Source organism: Heterodontus francisci, chromosome 14 (genome assembly GCF_036365525.1).
Source record: "Heterodontus francisci isolate sHetFra1 chromosome 14, sHetFra1.hap1, whole genome shotgun sequence".
Lineage (NCBI taxonomy): Eukaryota > Metazoa > Chordata > Chondrichthyes > Heterodontiformes > Heterodontidae > Heterodontus > Heterodontus francisci.
In genome coordinates, this window is record NC_090384.1 from 36,753,178 (window position 1) to 36,773,422 (window position 20,245).

The 20,245-nt window shown below is 44.4% G+C and overlaps 1 protein-coding gene across 1 annotated transcript in view; it reads left to right on the plus strand.

Moving 5' to 3' along the window:
• The first annotated feature begins 13,243 nt into the window (after positions 1-13,243).
• trpm5 (transient receptor potential cation channel, subfamily M, member 5) overlaps positions 13,244-20,245 on the plus strand; it is a 165,377-nt gene continuing 158,375 nt past the window's right edge. Inside the window, exon 1 of the mRNA XM_068045855.1 lies at positions 13,244-13,348. Coding sequence (XP_067901956.1) covers positions 13,244-13,348 — 105 coding nt within the window. The remainder of the gene's footprint in view (positions 13,349-20,245) is intronic.

The following is a 20,245-nucleotide window of genomic DNA, read 5'->3' on the forward strand; positions in this document are numbered from 1 at the left end:
CCTCCAGGCTTTGCCAAGGATACCTGCTGCTTTAGGTTTGTGTAGCAGCTTTTCATATGGAACAAAAGAATGCAAGAAATAGGTACAGGATTTGGCCATTTGATCCCTCAAGCCTGCTTCATCATTCAATAAGATCATGGCTGATCTGATTGTGGCCTTAACTCCACTCTCCTGCCTGCCCCCGATAACCCATTACTCCCACGTAGATCAAAACTCTGTCTAGCTCAGACTTGAATATATTCAATGACCTAGCCTCCACTGTTCTCTGGGGTAGAGAATTCTAAAGATTAACGACTCTCTGAGAGAAGAAATTCCTCCTCATCTCCATCTTAAATGGGAGACCCCTTACTTCGAAACTAGGCCCCCTAGTTCTAGATTCCCTCACGGGAGGAAAAATCCTCTCAGCATCTACCCTGCCAAGTCCTCCCAGAATCTTAGATGTTTCAATAAGATCACCTCTCATTCTTCTAAATTCCAATGAGTATAGACCCAACCTACTCAACATTTCCTTATAAGACAAACCCTTCATCCCAGAAATCAGCCGAGTGAGCCTTCTCTGAACTGCTCCCAATGCAAGTATATCCCTCCTTAAATAAGGAGACCAAAACTGGACGCAGTTGAAACTTTATCAAAGGTTTCGTGGAACATCAGGTGCACCACAGTACACAGCTTTTCAAACTACATTAGAATGTCATTTTCTGAAATAGTCAAGATTTGAGCATGCAGAATCTGTCCCTTCTGCAACTGTGCTGCCTCCATTTGCATGTACTTTCCAGGTATTCCTCAAGTTTGGTGCTAGTGAGTGGCTCCATTATTGTACCAGACATTCATATTAAACTAATGAGTTTGTAATTCCTCAGATTTGCTCAGTCACCTGTTGCTTTCTTTGCATCCAATTGGCTGTCCATTCTATTTGTAGACTCCTTCATGATGACTCCTTCAGCAATTTGTAGATTTTGTCCTTCATCTCTCTTAGTACCTTTGTAAATGTATCATCCATCCCTGGGGATTCATTGGCTTTTTATCCCTTTGAACCTGTCTAAGACATCCATGCAAGTTTTTTATATTCATACACAGGATGTCGGCATCACTGGCAAGGTCAACATATATTGCCCATCCCTTCAGAAAGTGGTGGCGAACCTCTTTTTTCGAACCACTGCAGTCTATAAGGTGAAGGTACACCTGCAGTCCTGTTAGGTAGGGAGTTCCAAATAGTTCCAAGTGGCACGAAAGTAATTAACTTCAGTTGGAGAACTCCTATGGTAAACATACCATTAGGAAATATTTCCAGGAAATTATCATTTAATATGGATTTCCAGGGAATATTTTTTGTACTTATTTCACTATGTATTGTCCTGTCAATCCATAAAGGGTCACATCTGGTTAGGTTTTTTTATCCATTCATGGGATGTGAGTGTTGCTGGCTAGGCCAGCATTTATTGCCCATCCCTAATTGCCCTTGAAAAGGTAGTGGTGAGTCGCCTTCTTGAACCACTGCAGTCTGTGTTGTGTAGGTACACTCACAGTGCTGGTAGGAAGGGAGTTGCAGGATTTTAACTCAGCGACAGCGAAGGAACGTCGATATAGTTCCAAGTTACGATGGTGTATGGCTTGGAGGGGAACTTGCAGGTGGTGGTGTTCCCATGCATATGCTGTCCTTGTCCTTCTAGGTGGTAGAGGTCACGGGTTTGGAAGGTGCTGTTCAAGGACCCTTGGCAAGTTGCTGCAGTGCATCTTGTATATGGTACACACTGCTGTTACTGTGAGCAGCTGGTGGAGGGAATGAATGTTTAAGGTGCTGGATGGGGTGCCAAGCAAGCAGACTGCTTTGTCTTGGATGGTGTTGAGCTTCTTGAGTGTTGTTGGAGCTCATCCAGGCAAGTGGAGAATATTCAATCACACTGCTGACTTGTGCCTTGTAGATGGTGGACAGGCTTTGGGGAGTCAGGAGTTGAATTCCCAGCCTCTGACCTGCTCTTGTAGCCACAGTATATATGTTAAGTTTCTAGTCAATGGTAACCCCCCCCAGGATGTTGATGGTGGGGGACGCAGTTGAATATCAAGGGGAGATGGTTAGATTCTCTCAATTAGGGATGCACTTACTGTTTCTTGCCATTTAATTATCCTCATTCTCAGCAGTATATACTTAAAGAGATTTCACCTGTTGTCACCTGAGGCCTTCTTAAGTATTTCTCCCAAGTCCATCTAATGAAGCTTGAGTCCCATTATTTAAATCAAAATTAACTTCTGCGGTTGTCAAACTGTGCTGGGATGGCAAGTATTCAAGGGTTTGTATCACTACGCTTTTGGAATTATATTGGCGATCAGCCAATCTTTGAAACATTTTCCAGCCTTATGAGATTATATGAGGATTATACTTCAGGGTCATGTCAGAATGAGTAAAACTGTGTGGCACATTTCACAATGCACTTAACAATGGTTCCAAAAGAACATTTATATATATTGCAATAAATAAATTGCGCTATTGCCAGCTCAACTGGTGCAACATATAGGTTAGTGTAATGCTTGACAGTTGATTAAGGTAATGTGTGTTGCCTTGTTTGATCAGTCAAGCACATCTGGATATGTTTCCTGTGTGAACATTAAAGTGTTGTCACACCACGACCTTCTCAAGGGCAATTAGGGATGGGCAACAAATGCTGGCCTTGCCAGCTTACATCCCATGAACAAATAAAAAAGGCTTGAGTTATTGACAGTTAAAGATTAGTGCAAGACTCATGTTTGTTCGGTCCATAATTGTGTGCATACATATTGTGCCTCTCTCTTTAGTTTGTAAGTGCCAGAAACAGCTTGGTGTTTATAAACAGCATTATGATTATGTGCCATGCAGAATGGGCATTTTTAAGACTTTTCAGGAGTAAAATCAAGTAGCACTTTTTCACACAAAGGGTAATGGGAATCTAGAATTCTCTTTCGCAAAACTCTGTGGATGTTGGGTCCATTGAAATTTTCAAGGCAATTGGACAGATTTTTGTTAAATAAGAGTATAAAAGGTTAAGGATCAAAGTTAAATAAATGGATTTGAGGTGTACATTAGCCGTGAGCTAAATAATTGGTGGAACAGGCTCAAGTAGCTGAATGGGATGGTAGCATTGTGACTATGTTACTGGAATAATAATCCTGAGGCCTGGACTAATGAACCAGAGACATGGAGGTGAATTTTACGCCGCCCCAGTGAGTCAGATGTTGGCATGGGGGCGGCGTAAAATTGAGCGCAGGCTCCAGGAGGCCTACCCGCCCCGCTTCCGCCGCCAGACATGTTTACAGCATCAGGTGGGGGGGGGGGAACCCGCCCGAGGCCAATCAAGGCCCTTAAGTGGCCACAATGGTCATTTAAGAGTCCACGCCCGCCTCCATGGGTATTTTACCCGTGGCAAGTGGGTGTGCTGGGGACGTGAAAGGCCACCCAGCGATAGCTGCTGGCCTTTCCGCACCCTGGGGTGGGGAGGGGGGGTAGCGGGGCATTGCAATCAGGCACTGGGCGCCCGATTGAGGGCCGCTTCTGCCTCCCAACCCACCCCCGGGATCCAAGACACCCCCTCCCCCCAAACAACTACTCCAGCCTCACCAGGGAAAGACCGATCCCACTGGTGAGGCATGCCCCTACTTACCTTCCCTCCTCGATCCATGGTGTCGGCTGGGCTGCAGTCCCAGCAGTGGCCACCGCTCCCGGTGGCGCTGCTGGATCTAAGAACTGCAGGCCCGCTGATTGGCCAGCAACTCACTGAGGTGGGACCTCCTCCCTCAAGTAGGTGGAAGTCACGCCTCTGGACAATTAAAGCCCGGGGATCCGTAAAATACGGGACGGCTTCCCGGGCTAGGCGGAAGCATTGAACAGGTATTTTGTATCGGTCTTCACAGTGGAGGACATTAATAACATTCCAGTAATTGACAAAGAGATGAACGTAGGTGAGGACCTGGAAACAATCATTATTACGGAAGAGGTAGTGTTGGGCAAGCTAATGGAGCTAAGGATTGATAAGTCTCCTGGCCCTGATGGAATGCATCCCAGGGTACTAAAAGAGATGGCGGGAGAAATAGCAGGTGCACTGACGGTAATTTTCCAAAATTCGCTGGACTCTGGGGTAGTCCCAGTTGATTGGAAAACAGCAGATGTGGCGCCACTGTTTAAAAAGGGAGGTAGACAAAAGATGGGGAATTATAGACCGATTAGCTTAACCTCTGTAGTGGGGAAGATGCTTGAGTCTATTATCAAGGAAGAAATAGCGGGGCATCTCGATAGAAATTGTCCCGTTGGGCAGACGCAGCATGGGTTCATGAAGGGCAGGTCATGCTTGACAAATCTTTTGGAATTCTATGATGACATTACGAGCAAGGTGGACAATGGGGACCCAGTGGATGTGGTGTACCTAGATTTCCAAAAGGCCTTCGACAAGGTGCCGCACAAGAGGCTGCTGCATAAGATAAGGATGCATGGCGTTAGGGGTAAAGTATTAGCATGGATAGAGGATTGGTTGACTAACAGGAAGCAGAGAGTGGGGATTAATGAGTGCTATTCTGGGTGGCAATCAGTCACTAGTGGTGTGCCTCAGGGATCGGTGTTGGGATCGCTATTATTTACAATTTATATAGATGATTTGGAGTTGGGGACCACGTGTAGGGTGTCAAAGTTTGCAGATGATACTAAGATGAGTGGCAGAGCAAAGTGTGCAGATGACTGTGAAACTTTGCAGAGGAACATTGAGTGAGTGGGCAGATGGAATACAATGTTAATAAATGTGAAGTCATTCATTTCGGTAGGAGTAACAGTAAAAAGGATTATTACTTGAATGGTAAAAAGTTGCAGCATGCTGCTATGCAGAGGGACCTAGGTGTCCTTGTGCATGAATCGCAGAAGGTTGGTCTGCAGGTACAGCAAGTAATTAGGAAGGCAAATGGAATTTTGTCCTTCATTGCTAAAGGGATTGAGTTTAAAAGCAGAGACGTTATGTTGCAGCTGTATAAGGTACTGGTGAGGCCGCACCTGGAGTACTGTGTGCAGTTTTGGTCTCCTTACTTGAGAAAGGATATACTGGCACTGGAGATATTTGCGAACTTGTGCCAAAATTGGGACGGCTGTCCCACAGACTAGATAAGCAACAGCCTGACGTAGTCATACCGACGGAATCATACCTTCACAGCCATTGTATCAGATTCCTCCATCAACATTCCGAGGGATGTCCTGACCCACCAGAGGTGGCAGCACAGTGGTATACAGTCAGGAGAGAGTGGCCATGAGAGTCTGCAGCATTGACTCTAGACCCCATGATGTCTCATGGCATCGGGTCAAACATGGACAAGGAAACCTCCTGCTGATTACCACCTACCACCTCTGTCAACTGATTAATCAGTATTCCTCCATGTTGAACACCAATTGGAAGAAGCACTGAGGGCAGCATGGACAAAAAATGTTCCCTCAGTGGGGGGACTTCAATGTGCATCACCAAGAATTTTTTTTTATGGGATGCAGGCATCATTGGCAGGCCATCATTTGTTGCCCATCCTTAATTGCCCTTGAACTGAGTGGCTTACTAGACCGTTTCAGAGGGCAGTTAAGCTGTGGGTCTAGAATCACATGTAGGCCAGCAGATTTCCTTCTCTAAAGGACATTAGTGAACCTGCTGGTTTTTTAAACAATCAATAATAGTTTCATGATCACCATTAGACTAGCTTTTAATTCCAGATTTATTAATTGAATTCAAATTTCATCATCTCCCCGGAGCATTAGCCTAGGCTTCCAGATTACCAGCCCAGTGACATTACCACTATGCCACCGCCTCCCCTGAATGAAGTGGACAGTGCTATCAAGCGACACTTACTCAGCAACAACCTGGTCACCTATGCTCAGTTTGGGTTCCGCCAGGGCCACACAGTTCCAGACCTCATTACAGCCTTGGTCCAAACATGGACAAAAGAGCTGAATTCAAGTGTGAGGTGAAAGTGACTGCACTTGACATCAAAACAGCATTTGACCAAGTGTGGCATCAAGAAGCCCTAGAAAAATTGAAGTCATTGGGAGTGAAGGGAAAACTCTTCACTGGTTGGAGTCATATCTAGCACAAAGGAAGATGGTTGTGGTTGTTGGAGGTCAATCATCCCAACCCCAGAACGTTGCTACAGGAGTTCCTCAGGGTAGTGTCCTAGGCCTAACCATCTTCAACTGCTTCTTCAATGACCTTCCCTCCATCATAAGGTCAGAAGTGGGGATGTTTGCTGATGATTGCACAATGTTCAGCACCATTCGCAACTCCTCAGATACTGAAGCAGTCCGTGCCTGCATTCATTAAGGCCTGGACAACATTCAGGCTTGGCCTGATAAGTGGCAAGTAACATTCACACCACACAAGTCCCAATCTAACCATCCTCCCTTGATATTCAGTAGCATTACCATTGCTGAATCCCCCACCACCAACATCTTGGGGGATATCATTGACCATAAATTTAACTGGAGTACCACATAAATATTGTGGATCCGACAGCAGGTCAGAGGCTGGGAATTCTGTGGTGACTGATTCACTCCTGACTTTGCAAATCCTGTCCACAATCTACAAGGCACAAGAGAGGAGTGTGATAGTATACTCTCAACTTGCCTGGATGGGTGCAGCTCCAACAATACTGAAGAAGCTCAACACCATCCAGGACAAAGCAGCCTGCTTGATCGGCACCCCATCCAACATCTTAAACATTCACTTCTTCCACCATCAATGCACAGTGGCTGCAGTGCGTACCATATACAAGCTGCACTGCAGCAACTCACCAATGCTCCTTCGACAGCACCTTCCAAACCCACAACCTCTAACACCTAGAAGGACAAGGCCAGCAGTCACATGACAACACCACCACGTTCACCTCTAAGCCACACACCATCCTGACTTGGAATAATATCACCACTCCTTCACTGTCACTGGGTCAAAAACCTGGAACTCCCTCCCTACCAGCACTGTAGATCTACCTACACCACATATACAGCAGTGGTTCAAGAAGGTGGCTCACCACTACCTTCTCAAGGGTAATTAGGGACCAGAAATGAATGCTGGCCTTGCTAGTGATGCTCACATCCCATGAATGAATAAAAAAAATGGCCCATTCCTGTTTCTATGTAACACATATATGACTAAGAAAAAGAGCCTAAATATTAAACTTCTTCACTACCCTGTTCAACTCAACTGCAATCTCATTTACCCAACCCTTTACCGACTAAATCCTTTTCTCAACCAACTCCATACTTTCTCCACTATCTTTCTTCCTCTACCAATTCTTATTGAATCTAGCTGTCCATGAATCAGACCATCTCTCCTCAATCCTTTCAATCCCAACTCTTGACCACCTAATCTCAACTCAATTCGAAGCTCATCAGGACTGTCATCTTATTTCTGTCCTCAGGCACTATTCTTATGGCCTTCAAAGCAGCTGTTATTTGCCCCCTCCTTTAAAAAAAATCCTTAACTCCTCATTATACTCCAATTATCACTCAAATCCAACCTTCCCATTCTCTCCAAAGTTCTGGAATACATTATTTCCTTGCCACTTAGTTCCTAACCCTTCAATGCTTCCTGTTTGAGATCCTCCGATCCAACTTCCACTCCTGAGCTCCCCACCCCACCCACTGCACTGTGACACACTGGTCAAAATCACAAATGCGATGTGCTCAGGACTTGAGTAAGCTTTAGCCAAGTCTGGTATAGGATATGAAATAAAGACGGAAAGGCAAAGACTGCAGCAGCTGAGCATAAAGGCTTCTTCATTTATTCTCTTAGTTTCACTTTCACTTTGCTGGCATGTGTGTTCTACAGCAGCCTCTGCAGTACACAATGCACAATTCAATTGCAATTGCAAAACACTACAACACTACATCCCTCCCCTTCTTAGTAAATGAGAGACATAGCATGTGTCAATAGTTTGTTTCCAAAACTGTAAACGATAAACTCAAAAATAAATAGTTAATCTCGTAACATAGTCACCTAAGTATGGTGGCCATTTTCTCTAATGAATAGGATATCGTCTGACATCAGACGTAGGCTCATTTGGCTCATGTTCTTCACCTGAGATGTCGATGTTGCAATTGGATTCAATGCTTGCAAGTGGTGTTTTCAGTGCTTTGAAGAATGACACATTTCTTGTGATGATTTGTGAACTGTGCTTAGCAGTGATCATTGATACTTTTGTGTTGGTCACATCAAATGGTTGGATGTCATAAGGGGTTGTTTGTTTTCCAATATGATCATTACATTTCACAAGTACATTATCTCCTAGCTTTAGCAGTGTAGCTCAAAATTTCAGGTTTCATTCTGCACGTGCATTCATTCGATCCTTCTGTTCTCAATTGCGTTCGCGTACATGTTGATCATTAGCTCCGCAGGGTAGCTCGGGTAGACGCGTGCGCATAGGATGTGCAAAGATGAGCCTAGCTGGAGGTTTTCCAGCAGCTGAGTGAGGTGTCACTCTGTAATTAGGAAGAAAGTGATGTAGCTCTTGCTTCCATGACTTGTTTTCAGCTGTAGCTGTACGTATTACTTAATTCAAGGTTTGCATAAATCTCTCAACTTCACCATTAGCTCTCTGCTAATGGGTGTGAGTTTCCTATGAGTGAACCCTAGGCAGTTTGTGATTTTGCTGAACTCATCACTATTGAATGGGGGTCCATTGTCACTTCTTACCATTTGAGGGATTCCAAACAAGGCAAAGATCTGGTCAAGCTTTGAGATGACTTCTTTCGTTGAAGTTGACATAACTAATTCCATGATTGGGAATCTGCTGTAGTCGTCAGTGACAACAAAGTTGATGTCCACCTCTGGGCAAATCTGTGAAGTCAACATTAAATTCAATCCATGATCCTTAAGGTAGTTCAGACATCTTGAGAGGATCATGAAGATTTGACATTGTGGTTCCTTGATATGGTGCTCTACCACATGGTCAATACCTGGGAACCATACTTTTTCCCTAAAGAGTTGTTTAGTCTTGACTATACCCTAGTGTCCTTCATGTGCTGTATCAGCAACACATTCCTTCAATGAGTGTGGAATGACCATACAGTTTTTGGGCAATATGAGATCAGATGTGGTTGTAATGGTTAGCTCATTTCAAACATTGTGAAGACCTTGTAGTGTGTGAGCGATTTTGGTTGTTGACGCCTTCTCTATCACATCTTTCCAGTTTTGTGATTCTATAGTCTCCACACATAATCGCAAAGTCACATCTTGTTTTGTTGCTGCTTTGATGTCAGATAGTTTTAGTGACTTTGGCACCTCATTTATGCTTCGATACTGAGATGTTGTTCAGCAACCTTTTCCTCACGACTAGTTGGACTGAATGTCTGCAGCGGATGTCGTGAAAGGTAGTCCGCTGGGTTGAGCTTGCCTGGCTGATACTCAACCTGGAACTCGTACTCTTGTAATATGAGTATCCAACTTTCTATTCGAGTGGTTGGTTTGCTATGTGGATTGTTGAGCAAGCTCACGAGTGGCCAATGATCGATTATTACTTCAAACTCACTTCCATATAGAGATGAAAATGTAAGATATCCCATGTGATTGAGAGCGCTTCACTCTCTGTTTACGAATAACATTGCTCTACAGGTTTTAACAATCTGCTTGCTATCGCAATGATTGATGGGTGACCTGTCTTGTCTTTTTGTACGAGAGCTGTACCTAAGCCAATGGGGCTTGCATCCATGACTAGCTGGGTGATTTTCTCTGGGTTGAAATAGGCATTTGTGCAACTTGCTGACAAATGTAGTTTGATCTCGTGTACCACCTGTTTGTGTGATTTAATCCATTCTCAATTGGTAGTCTCTTTTGTCAGATTGCGTAGGGGGGCAGATAGCATCGGAATGAAACTACTGCAGTACATGACGAGTCCAAGCAGAATCCAGACTTCTTGCATGTTTGTAGGATCTGCCGCGTTTGCAATGGCTTCAACTTTCCATGGATCTGGTGATACTCCTTCACCACTGAACACATAACAGAATTCAATTTCGCTTTCATTGAACAAACACTTGTCTTTGTTCAAGGTGAGGTTACATTCTCTGAGACATTGTCGGCATGCATGTAGGTGTGTCTCGAGTTCCTTTTCACTGCGGTCATAGATGAGAATGTCATCACTGATGTTCAGCATGCCTTCAAGTCCTTGAAGTGCGGTCTGAATCAAGTGCTGAAATGCCTTAGCTGCTGAAATGACTCCAAAGTTGAGCCTCTTGTATTGGAAAAGACCGATGTGAGTGGAGATTACAGTAAGATATTTTGGTTCTTCTGCAAGCTCGATTTGATCATAGCCTGCATTGAGGTCAAGTTTAGCGAAGTGTTTAGCACCATTCACTTTCTCTATGATATCATCGATTGTTGGTATCAAGTGTCTTTCTCATTGTATGGCTTGGTTTGGTGATCGCATATCAACACAGATTCTAATCTGGTACTTGCTCTTGGGTTTCTTGATGACTTGTATGAGTGAGACCCAAGGGGTAGACTCAACACCAACTTTCACAATAATGTCATGGTCAAGTAGGCGTTGAAGTTCCTTCTCTGTCTGTTTCCTGACATGAAATGGTATTCGCTGTCATTGATGTGCAACTGGGGGCACATTAGGGTCGACATGCAGATTGCATGTAACACCTTTCAGCTTGCCAATACCAGTGAAGCGATCAGCATACAGTTTGAGAATGCTTTTGTTATGCAAAGGAATCATGTATGTGACTGCAATCATGTGCAGATCTGTTGCTGTGTGAAAACTGTTAAGTGTGTGACATTCTCCAGATATGATGTAGAATACAAATTTTGTTCAGGTGTCTTTGAATGAGACTGGCGTTTCAAAAGTTCCAAGGATTTTCAGCGGTTTGTCACTGCTGTAAGGGAAAATTTTCATGTTCCCCGGTTGGCAGAGAATGGGGCAATCCTGAAGTTTGTTTAATGTTTTGTCTCCCATGACATTGGCAGACGCTTCTGTGTCCATGAGAGCATCTATGGCTGAGCAGCCAATGGTCACTGTCACACGTAGCTGTTTTCTGTGTCTGAGTGAGAGCTCAAAGATATGTTCAGGATCATCAACCCCTACATTAGTTACATTCTCTCGCCCTTTTGCTGTGGTACGCATACGTGATCCCCTTCTGTTGGTATTGGTCTTAATAGCTGATTTTGCTGATGAGCAACAAATGAGCACCGCCACAATGGAAATATTCTTTGGCTAAGTCGCAGCTCCGTTTGTGAGATGGTTGTTGCTTTGCAGGTGGCTTCCTGGCAAATGAGTGGTGAAAAGTGTTCACAGGAGTTGAACTTGGAGAGTGGTAATTACCGTTAGCCTCAACTTCAGTAGCTCTGAACTCTGAGAGTGAAAGTGATCTTGTTAACTCCAGCAGCTCTGATAGCTGTCTATCTTTTTCAAGTGCTTTTCGACATAGAGAGACAGCCTTCAAAAATTTGTGTTTCGATTTCCTGTTTGACATGTTCAACATCACCAAAGTCACATTTGGTTACTACCTGCCTCAAAAGCATGCAATATTGATCAATTGCCTCATTTGCTTCTTGCAGCAGCATTGGAAGACAATGGTTTCATATATGGTTTTTCTCTTGGGTGTAAAGTAGGTTGTTAGTGCATTTTTTGCTGAGTCGTAGTCATTGTGTTTAAAAGATATCTTCTAATTCTTCACCTCCATAGTGTAGAAGTAAGGCCTTTTTCCTTGTATCATCTGTGATTGCAAATCCTGCCATTGTGCCTTCAAAATGTTGCAGGCACTTTTGCCAACTTGGCGATACAGGTGATGGCTCTGAATGCACATCAGATGTGGTAGATTGGGCATAGACAACTCCATACTGATCAGCAATGCAGTGATAAGGATCCAGAATCGTGCTCCTTTCAGAGGAGACTTCTCTGTTGTGATCCGAGATTTTTTTTGATTGGATAGTTATTTTGGAGAGGTCAGTGTGTGAGTATACACTGTACAAGCTTCCTGTGTGTGTCACTCAAACACAGTCTGCAAGTTAAATGCTGTCTGTGAAAGTAGACAAAAGTTTCCAATCTTTTCATGGCTGAGAACAATGTTTCTGTTTTTTTCCATCCTTTTTCTGTTTACCTCATCACCATTGTGATGTCCTTGAGACTCGAAATACATTTAGCCGAGTTTGGTATAGGATATGAGGCAAAGATAGGGAGACAAAGACTGCCGCAGCTGAACATAAAGGCTTCTTCATTTATTCTCAGTTTCACTTTCACTTTGCGAACATGTGTGTGTTCCACAGCAGTCTCGAGAGTACACAATGCACAATGCAATTGCAATTTCAAAATACTACAACACTACAACAAGCAACGCCTGGTGTGACTATGATTGTAGCTCATTGTCTCTGCCTTTGACATGAAGAATTGTACCTTCCTCCAATATCTGTTCGCGACAATCCACCTCTATGGCAACATGCTCTCTCATAGTTCTCGCCATATCTACGATAACAAAGACACTACATTCCACTCTTTTTGTGCTTACACAGTCACCCCGCTATAAACAGGCTTCTATCCCTGCTCCCTTTCCTTTCATCCCTTATGATGTTAGCTATGCCTCAGTGGTCATGCTCTTGCCTCTCAGTCAGAAGGCTGCGGGTTTAAGTCCTACTTCAGATACTTTGAGCACAAAATCTAGGCTGGAACTTTAGCGCTGCATTGTCAGAGGTACTGTCTTTCTGATGAGATGATAAACCAAGGCCCTCTCAAGTGGATGTAAAGGATCCCGCAGTACTATTTTGAAGCGCTGGGAATTCTCCTGGTGACCCATATTTATCCTTCAACCATTATCACTAAAAAGGATTACCTGGTCATTATCACATTGCTATTTGTGGGAGCTTGCTGTGTGCAAATTAGCTGCCACGTTTCCTTCATTACAACAGTGCACAATCAGTCATTGCGAAAATCTATTATTAAGGAAGTCTTAACAATACACTTAGAAAAGAACAATATGATTAGAACAAGTCAACATGGTTTTACTAAAGCGAAATCCTGTTTGACAAATTTATTAGAGTTTTTGAGGATGTAACCAGTAGGGTAGATAAAGGGGAACCAGTAGATGCAGTATACCTGGATTTCCAAAATGCATTCGATAAGGTTCCACAAAAAGGTCAATAGGCAAGATAAGGACTCGTGGAATTGGAGACAATATATTAGCATGGATAGATGATTGGCTAACGGACAGGAACAAAGAGTGGGCATAAACGGAGCATTTCCAAGATGGCAGCCAGTGAATAGTGGAATGCTACAAGGATCAGTGCTAGAGCCTCAGCATTTTACAATCAATATTAATGACTTAGATGAAGAGATAGGGCGTAATGTATCTAAGTTTGCTGATGATACAAAGGTAGGTGGAAAGGTAAGCTGTGGGAAGGACACAGAGAGGCTGCAAAGAGATACAGACAGGTTAAGTGAGTGAGTCATTGATAATGGGGAAATGGCAGACATGTGAACAATTCCTTTGCCTCAGTATTTACAGTTGAAAAGGAGGATAACTTGCCGGAAGTCACGAAAAAATTAATAGCTGATAGGGGACAGGGACTTAATAGAATTAATGTAAGTAAAACATCAGTAACAAGGAAATTAATGGAACTAAAGAGTGAGAAATCCCCAGGACCTGACGGTTTCCATCCGAGGGTGTTAAAGGAAGTAGGGGAGCACATTGTAGATGCCCTAACTATAGTCTTTCAGAGTTCTCTAGATTCAGGAGTGGTCCCTCTGGATCGGAAAGTTGCACATGTGACTCCACTTTTTAAGAAGGGTGAAAAGGGGAACCAAGGAAATTACAGACCAGTTAGCCTGACATCTGTGGTGGGCAAGTTGCTGAAGTCTATCATCAAGGATAGGGTGACCTAGAAAAGTTTCAGTTAATCAGGAACAGCCAGCATGGATTCATGACAGGAAGGTCATGCCTGCCAAATCTCATTGAATTTTTTGAAGAGGTGACTAAGGTAGTGGATGTTATTTATATGGACTTCCAGAAGACATTTGATAAAGTCCCACATAAGAGACTGTTAACTAAGGTAGAAGCCATGGAGTTGAGGGCAAATTATTGACATGGTTAGGAAGTTGGTTGAGTGGTAGGCGACAGAGAGTAGGGATAATGGATAAGTACTGTGATTGGCAGGATGTGACTAGTGATGTCCCGCAGGGATCTGTGTTGGGGCCTCAATTATTCACATTATTCATTAATGACTGGGATGATAACATAGTAAGTCATATATCCAAATTTGCTGATGATACAAAGTTAGGCGGCATTGTAGACAGTCTAGAAGAGAGCATAAAATTGCAAGGAGATATTGACAAACTAGGTGAAGGGGCAAAACTGTGGCAGATGGATTTCAATGCGGGCAAGTGTGAGATTATCCATTTTGGACCAAAAAAGGATAGAGCAGGGTACTTTCTAAATGGGAAGAGGTTAAGTACAGTGGATGTCCAAAGAGACTTGGGGGTTCAGGTGCATCGATCTCTGAAATGTCACGAGCAAGTGCAGAAAATAATCAAAAAGGCTAATGGAATACTAGCCTTTATACCTAGAGGATTGGAGTATAAGGACACAGAGGTTATTGGTAGTATCTGGAACGATGATGTTGTTGCTATTACAGAGACCTGGTTGAGGGAAGGACAGGATTGGCAGCTAAATGTTCCAGGATTTAGAAGCTTCAGGCGGGATAGAGGGGGATGTAAAAGGGGTGGGGGAGTTGCATTACTGGTTAAGGAGAATATCACAGCTGTACTGCGGAAGGACACCTCGGAGGGGTCATGCAGCGAGGCAATATGGGTGGAGCTCAGGAATAGGAAGGGTGCAGTCACGATGTTGGGGATTTACTACAGGCCTCCCAACAGCCAGTGGGAGGTAGAGGAGCAGATATGTAGACAGATTTTGGAAAGATGTAAAGATAACATGGTTGTAGTGGTGGGTGATTTTAACTTCCCCTATATTGACTGGGACTCACTTAGTGCTAGGGGCTTGGATGGGGCAGAATTTGTAAGGAGCATCCAGGAGGGCTTCTTGAAACAATATATAGATAGTCCAACGAGGGATGGGGCCGTACTGGACCTGGTATTGGGGAATGAGCCCGGCCAGGTGGTCGAAGTTTCAGTAGGGGAGCATTTCGGGAACAGTGACCATAATTCCATAAGTTTCAATGTACTAGTGGATAAGGATAAGAATAGTCCTCAGGTGAAGGCGCTAAATTGGGGGAAGGCTAATTATAACAATATTAGGCAGGAACTGAAGAATTTAGATTGGGGGCGGCTATTTGAGGGTAAATCAACATCTGACATGTGGGAGTCTTTCAAATGTCAGTTGATTAGAATCCAGGACCAGCATGTTCCTGTGAGGAAGAAGGATAAGTTTGGCAAGTTTCGGGAACCTTGGATAACGCGGGATATTGTGAGCCTAATCAAAAGGAAAAAGGAAGCATTCGTAAGGACTGGAAGGCTGGGAACAGACGAAGCCCTTGAGGAATATAAAGACAGTAGGAAGGAACTTAAGCAAGGAGTCAGGAGGGCTAAAATGGGTCATGAAAAATCATTGGCAAACAGGATTAAGGAAAATCCCAAGGCTTTTTATATGTATATAAAGAGCAAGAGGGTAACCAGGGAAAGGGTTGGCCCACTCAAGGACAGAGAAGGGAATCTATGTGTGGAGCCAGAGGAAATGGGCGAGGTACTAAATGAGTACTTTGCATCAGTATTCACCAAAGAAAAGGACTTGGTGGATGATGAGCCTAGGGAAGGGAGTGTAGATAGTCTCAGTCATGTCGTTATCAAAAAGGAGGAGGTGTTGGGCAGCTTGCAAAGCATTAAGGTAGTTAAGTCCCCAGGGCCTGATGGGATCTACCCCAGAATACTGAGGGAGGCAAGGGAAGAAATTGCTGGGGCCTTGACAGAAATCTTTGCATCCTCATTGACTACAGGTGAGGTCCCAGAGGACTGGAGAAGAGCCAATGTTGTTCCTTTGTTTAAGAAGGGTAGCAAGGATAATCCAGGAAATTATAGGCCGGTGAGCCTTACGTCAGTGGTAGGGAAATTATTAGAGAGGATTCTTCGGGACAGGATTTACTCCCATTTGGAAACAAACAAACTTATTAGCGAGAGGCAGCATGGTTTTGTGAAGGGGAGGTCGTGTCTCACTAATTTAATTGAGTTTTTTGAGGAAGTGACAAAGATGATTGATGAAGGAAGGGCAGTGAATGTTATCTATATGGATTTCAGTAAAGCCTTTGACAAGGTCCCTCATGGCAGACTGGTACAAAAGGTGAAGTCACACGGGATCAGAGGTGAGCTGGCAAGATGGATACAGAACTGGCTCGGTCATAGAAGACAGAGGGGAGCAGTGGAAGGGTGCTTTTCTGAATGGAGGGCTGTGACTAGTGGTGTTCCGCAGGGATCAGTGCTGGGACCTTTGCTGTTTGTAGTATATATAAATGATTTGGAGGAAAATGTAGCTGGTCTGATTGTTTGCGGACGACACAAAGGTTGGTGGAGTTGCGGATAGTGATGAGGATTGTCAGAGGACACAGCAGGATATAGATCGGCTGGGGACTTGGGCGGAGAAATGGCCGATGGAGTTTAATCCGGACAAATGTGAGGTCATGCATTTTGGAAGGTCAAATGCAGGTGGGAAGTGTACAGTAAATGGCAGAACCCTTAGGAGTATTGACAGGCAGAGAGATCTGGGCGTACAGGTCCACAGGTCACTGAAAGTGGCAACGCAGGTGGATAAGGTAGTCAAGAAGGCATACGGCATGCTTGCCTTCATTGGTTGGGGCATTGAGTATAAAAATTGGCAAGTAATGCTGCAGCTGTACAGAACTTTAGTTAGGCCACACTTAGAATATTGCATGCAGTTCTGGTCACCACACTACCAGAAGGACGTGGAGGCTTTGGAGAGGGTACAGAAGAGGTTTACCAGGATGTTGCCTGGTCTGGAGGGCATTAGCTATGAGAAGAGGTTGGATAAACTTGGATTGTTTTCACTGGAACGACGGAGGTGGAGGGGCGACATGATAGAGGTTTACAAAGTTATGAGCGGCATGGACAGAGTGGATAGTCAGAAGCTTTTTCCCAGGGTGGAAGAGTCAGTTACTAGGGGACATAGGTTTAAGGTGAGAGGGGCAAAGTTTAGAGGGGATGTGTGAGGCAAGTTCTTTACACAGAGGGTGGTGAGTGCCTGGAACTTGTTGCCGGGGGAGGTGGTGGAAGCAGGTACGATAGCGAACCTTAGAACCTTAGGATGTACGAGGCATCTTGACAAATACATAAATAGGATGGGAATAGAGGGATACGGTCCCCGGAAGTGCAGAAGGTTTTATTTTAGGCAGGCATCAAGATCGGCGCAGGCTTGGAGGGCCGAATGGCCTGTTCCTGTGCTGTACTGTTCTTTGTTCTTTGTTCTTTGTTATGCTGCAGCTGTACAAAACCCTGGTCAGACCCCACTTGGAGTACTGTGAGCAGTTCTGGGCACCACACCTTAGGAAGGATATATTGGCCTTGGAGGGAGTGTAACGTAGGTTTACAAGAATGATGCCTGGACTACAGGCGTTAAGTTATGAGGAGAGATTACACAAATTAGGCCTGTTTTCGCTAAAATTTCGAAGGTTAAGGGGTGATCTGATCGAAGTCTTCAAGATATTAACAGGAAAAGACAGGCTAGATAAAGATAAACTATTTCCACTGGTTGGAGATTCTAAAACTAGGGGGCAGAGTCTAAAAATTAGGACCAGACCGTTCAGGAGAGATGTTTGGAAGTACTTCTTCACACAAAGGGTGGTAGAGGTTTGGAACTCTCTCCCACAAACAGCAGTTGAAGCTAGAACAGTTGTTAATTTTAAATCTGAGATAAATACATTTTTGTTAAGCAAAGATATTAAGGGATATGGGCCAAAGGCAGGTATATGGAGTTAGGCCATGGATCAGCCATGAGCTCATTGAATGGCGGGACAGGCTCGATGGGCTGAATGGCCTACTCCTGTTCCTATCTTCCTATGTTCCTATGGGCAACAAGATGGCAGAAGGAGTATAATGTCGGGAAGTATGAAGTTATTCACTTTGGTCATAAGAATAGAAAAGCAGAATATTATTAAAAGGTGTGAAATTTGTAAGTGTTGATATTCAAAGAGACTTGGGTGTGCTTGCACAAGGGAACACAGACAGTTAACAAGCAGGTACAGCAAGCAATTAGGAAGACAAATGGCACGTTGGCCTTTATTGCAATGGGATTGGAGTACAAGAATAATGAAGTATTGCTACAATTGTACAAGGTTTTGGTGAGACCACATCTGGAGTACTCTGTTCAGTTTTGGTCTCCACATTTAAGAAAGAATATAAAAACAAGAAATGCTGGAAATACTCAGCAGGTCTGGCAGCAGCTGTGGAGAGAGAAGCAGAGTTAACGTTTCAGGTCAGTGACCTTTCTTCAGAACTGGCAGATATAAGAAATATAAAAGATTTTAAGCAAGTAAAGTGGGGGTGGGACAAGCGATAACAAAAGAGAAGGTGTTGATAGGACAAGGTCACAGAATAGCTGACCAGAAGGTCATGGAGCAAAGGCAAACAATATGTTAATGGGTGCTGAAAGACAAAGCATTAGTACAGATAAGGTATTAATGCACTGAAAACTGAACAGCCACAAGCACAAACATGAAAAAAAAAACACAGTGGAAAGGCACAGTAGAAACAAACTGAACAAACTAAAATAAAATAAACACAAAAAAGAAAAAATAGCTAAAAATAAAAGTAAAATGGGGGGCCCGTCATGCTCTGAAATGATTGAACTCGATGTTCAGTCCGGACGTGCCTAATCGGCAAATGAGATGCTGTTCCTCGAGCTTGCGTTGATGTTCATTGGAACACTGCAGCAATCCCAGGACAGAGATGTGAACATGAGAACAGGGGGTGGGTGTTGAAATGACCAGCAACTGGAAGCTCGGGGTCATGCTTTCGGACTGAGCAGAGGTGTTCTGCAAAGCTGTCACCCAGTCTGCATTTAGTCTCCCCAGTGTAGAGGAGGCCACATTGTGAGCAGCGAATACAGTATACTACATTGAAAGAAGTACAAGGAAATCGCTGCTTCACCTGAAATGAGTGTTTGGGGCCTTGGATAGTGAGGAGAGAGGAGGTAAATGGGCAGGTATTACACCTCCTGCGATTGCCGTGGCAAGGGGATGAGGTGGTGGGGGTAATGGAGGAGTGGACTAGGGTGTTGCAGAGAGAACGATCTCTTCGGAATGCTGATAGGGGAAGGAAGGGAAGATGCATTTGGTAGTGGCATCACACTGGAGGTGGCGGAAATGACGGAGGATGATCCTTTGGATATGGAGGCTGATGAGGTGAAAAGTGAGGACAAGGGGACCCCTGTCGCGGTTCTGGGAGGGAGGGGAAGTGGGGAGGGTAAAGGTGCGGGAAATGGGCCGGACATGGCTGAGGGCCCTGTCAACCACAGTAGGGGGAAATCCTCAGTTGAGGAAAAAGGAAGACTAATCAGAAGCGCTGTCATGGAAGGTAGCATCATCAGAGCAGATGCGCCGGAGACGGAGAAACTGGGAGAATGGAATGGAGTCCTTACAGGAGGCAGGGTGTGAAGAAGTCTAGTCAAAGTAGCTGTGGGATTCGATGGGCTTATAATGAATATTAGTGGACAGCCTATCCCCAGAGATGGAGACAGAGAAGTCAAGGAAGGGGAGGGAAGTGTCGGAGATGATCATGTAAAGGTGAGAGAAGGGTGGAAATTAGAAGCAAAGTCGATAAAGTTTTCCAATTCGGGGCAGGAGCAGGAAACGGCATCGATACAGTCATCAATGTACCGGAAAAAGAGTTGGGGGAGGGGGCCTGAGTAGGACTGGAACAAGGAATATTCGACATATCCCACAAAAAGACAGGCATAACTAGGGCCCAAGCGGGTACCCATTGCAACACCTTTTACTGGAAGAAAGTGAGTGGAGTTGAGGGAGAAGTTGTTCAATGTGAGAACAAGTTCAGCCAGGTGGAGGAGGGTGGTGGTGATGGGAACTGGTTGGGAAGAAGCGGAGAGCCCTAAAACTATCCTGGTGGGGGATGGAGGTGTAGAGAGATTGGATGTCCATAGTGAAGAGGAGGCGGTTGGGGCCAGGAAACTGGAAATTGTCAAAATGACGTAGGGCATCAGAAGAGTCACGGATATAGGTGCGAAGAGACTGGACCGGGGGAGAAAAGATAGAGTCAAGATAGGAAGAAATAAGTTCAGTGGGGCAAGAACAGG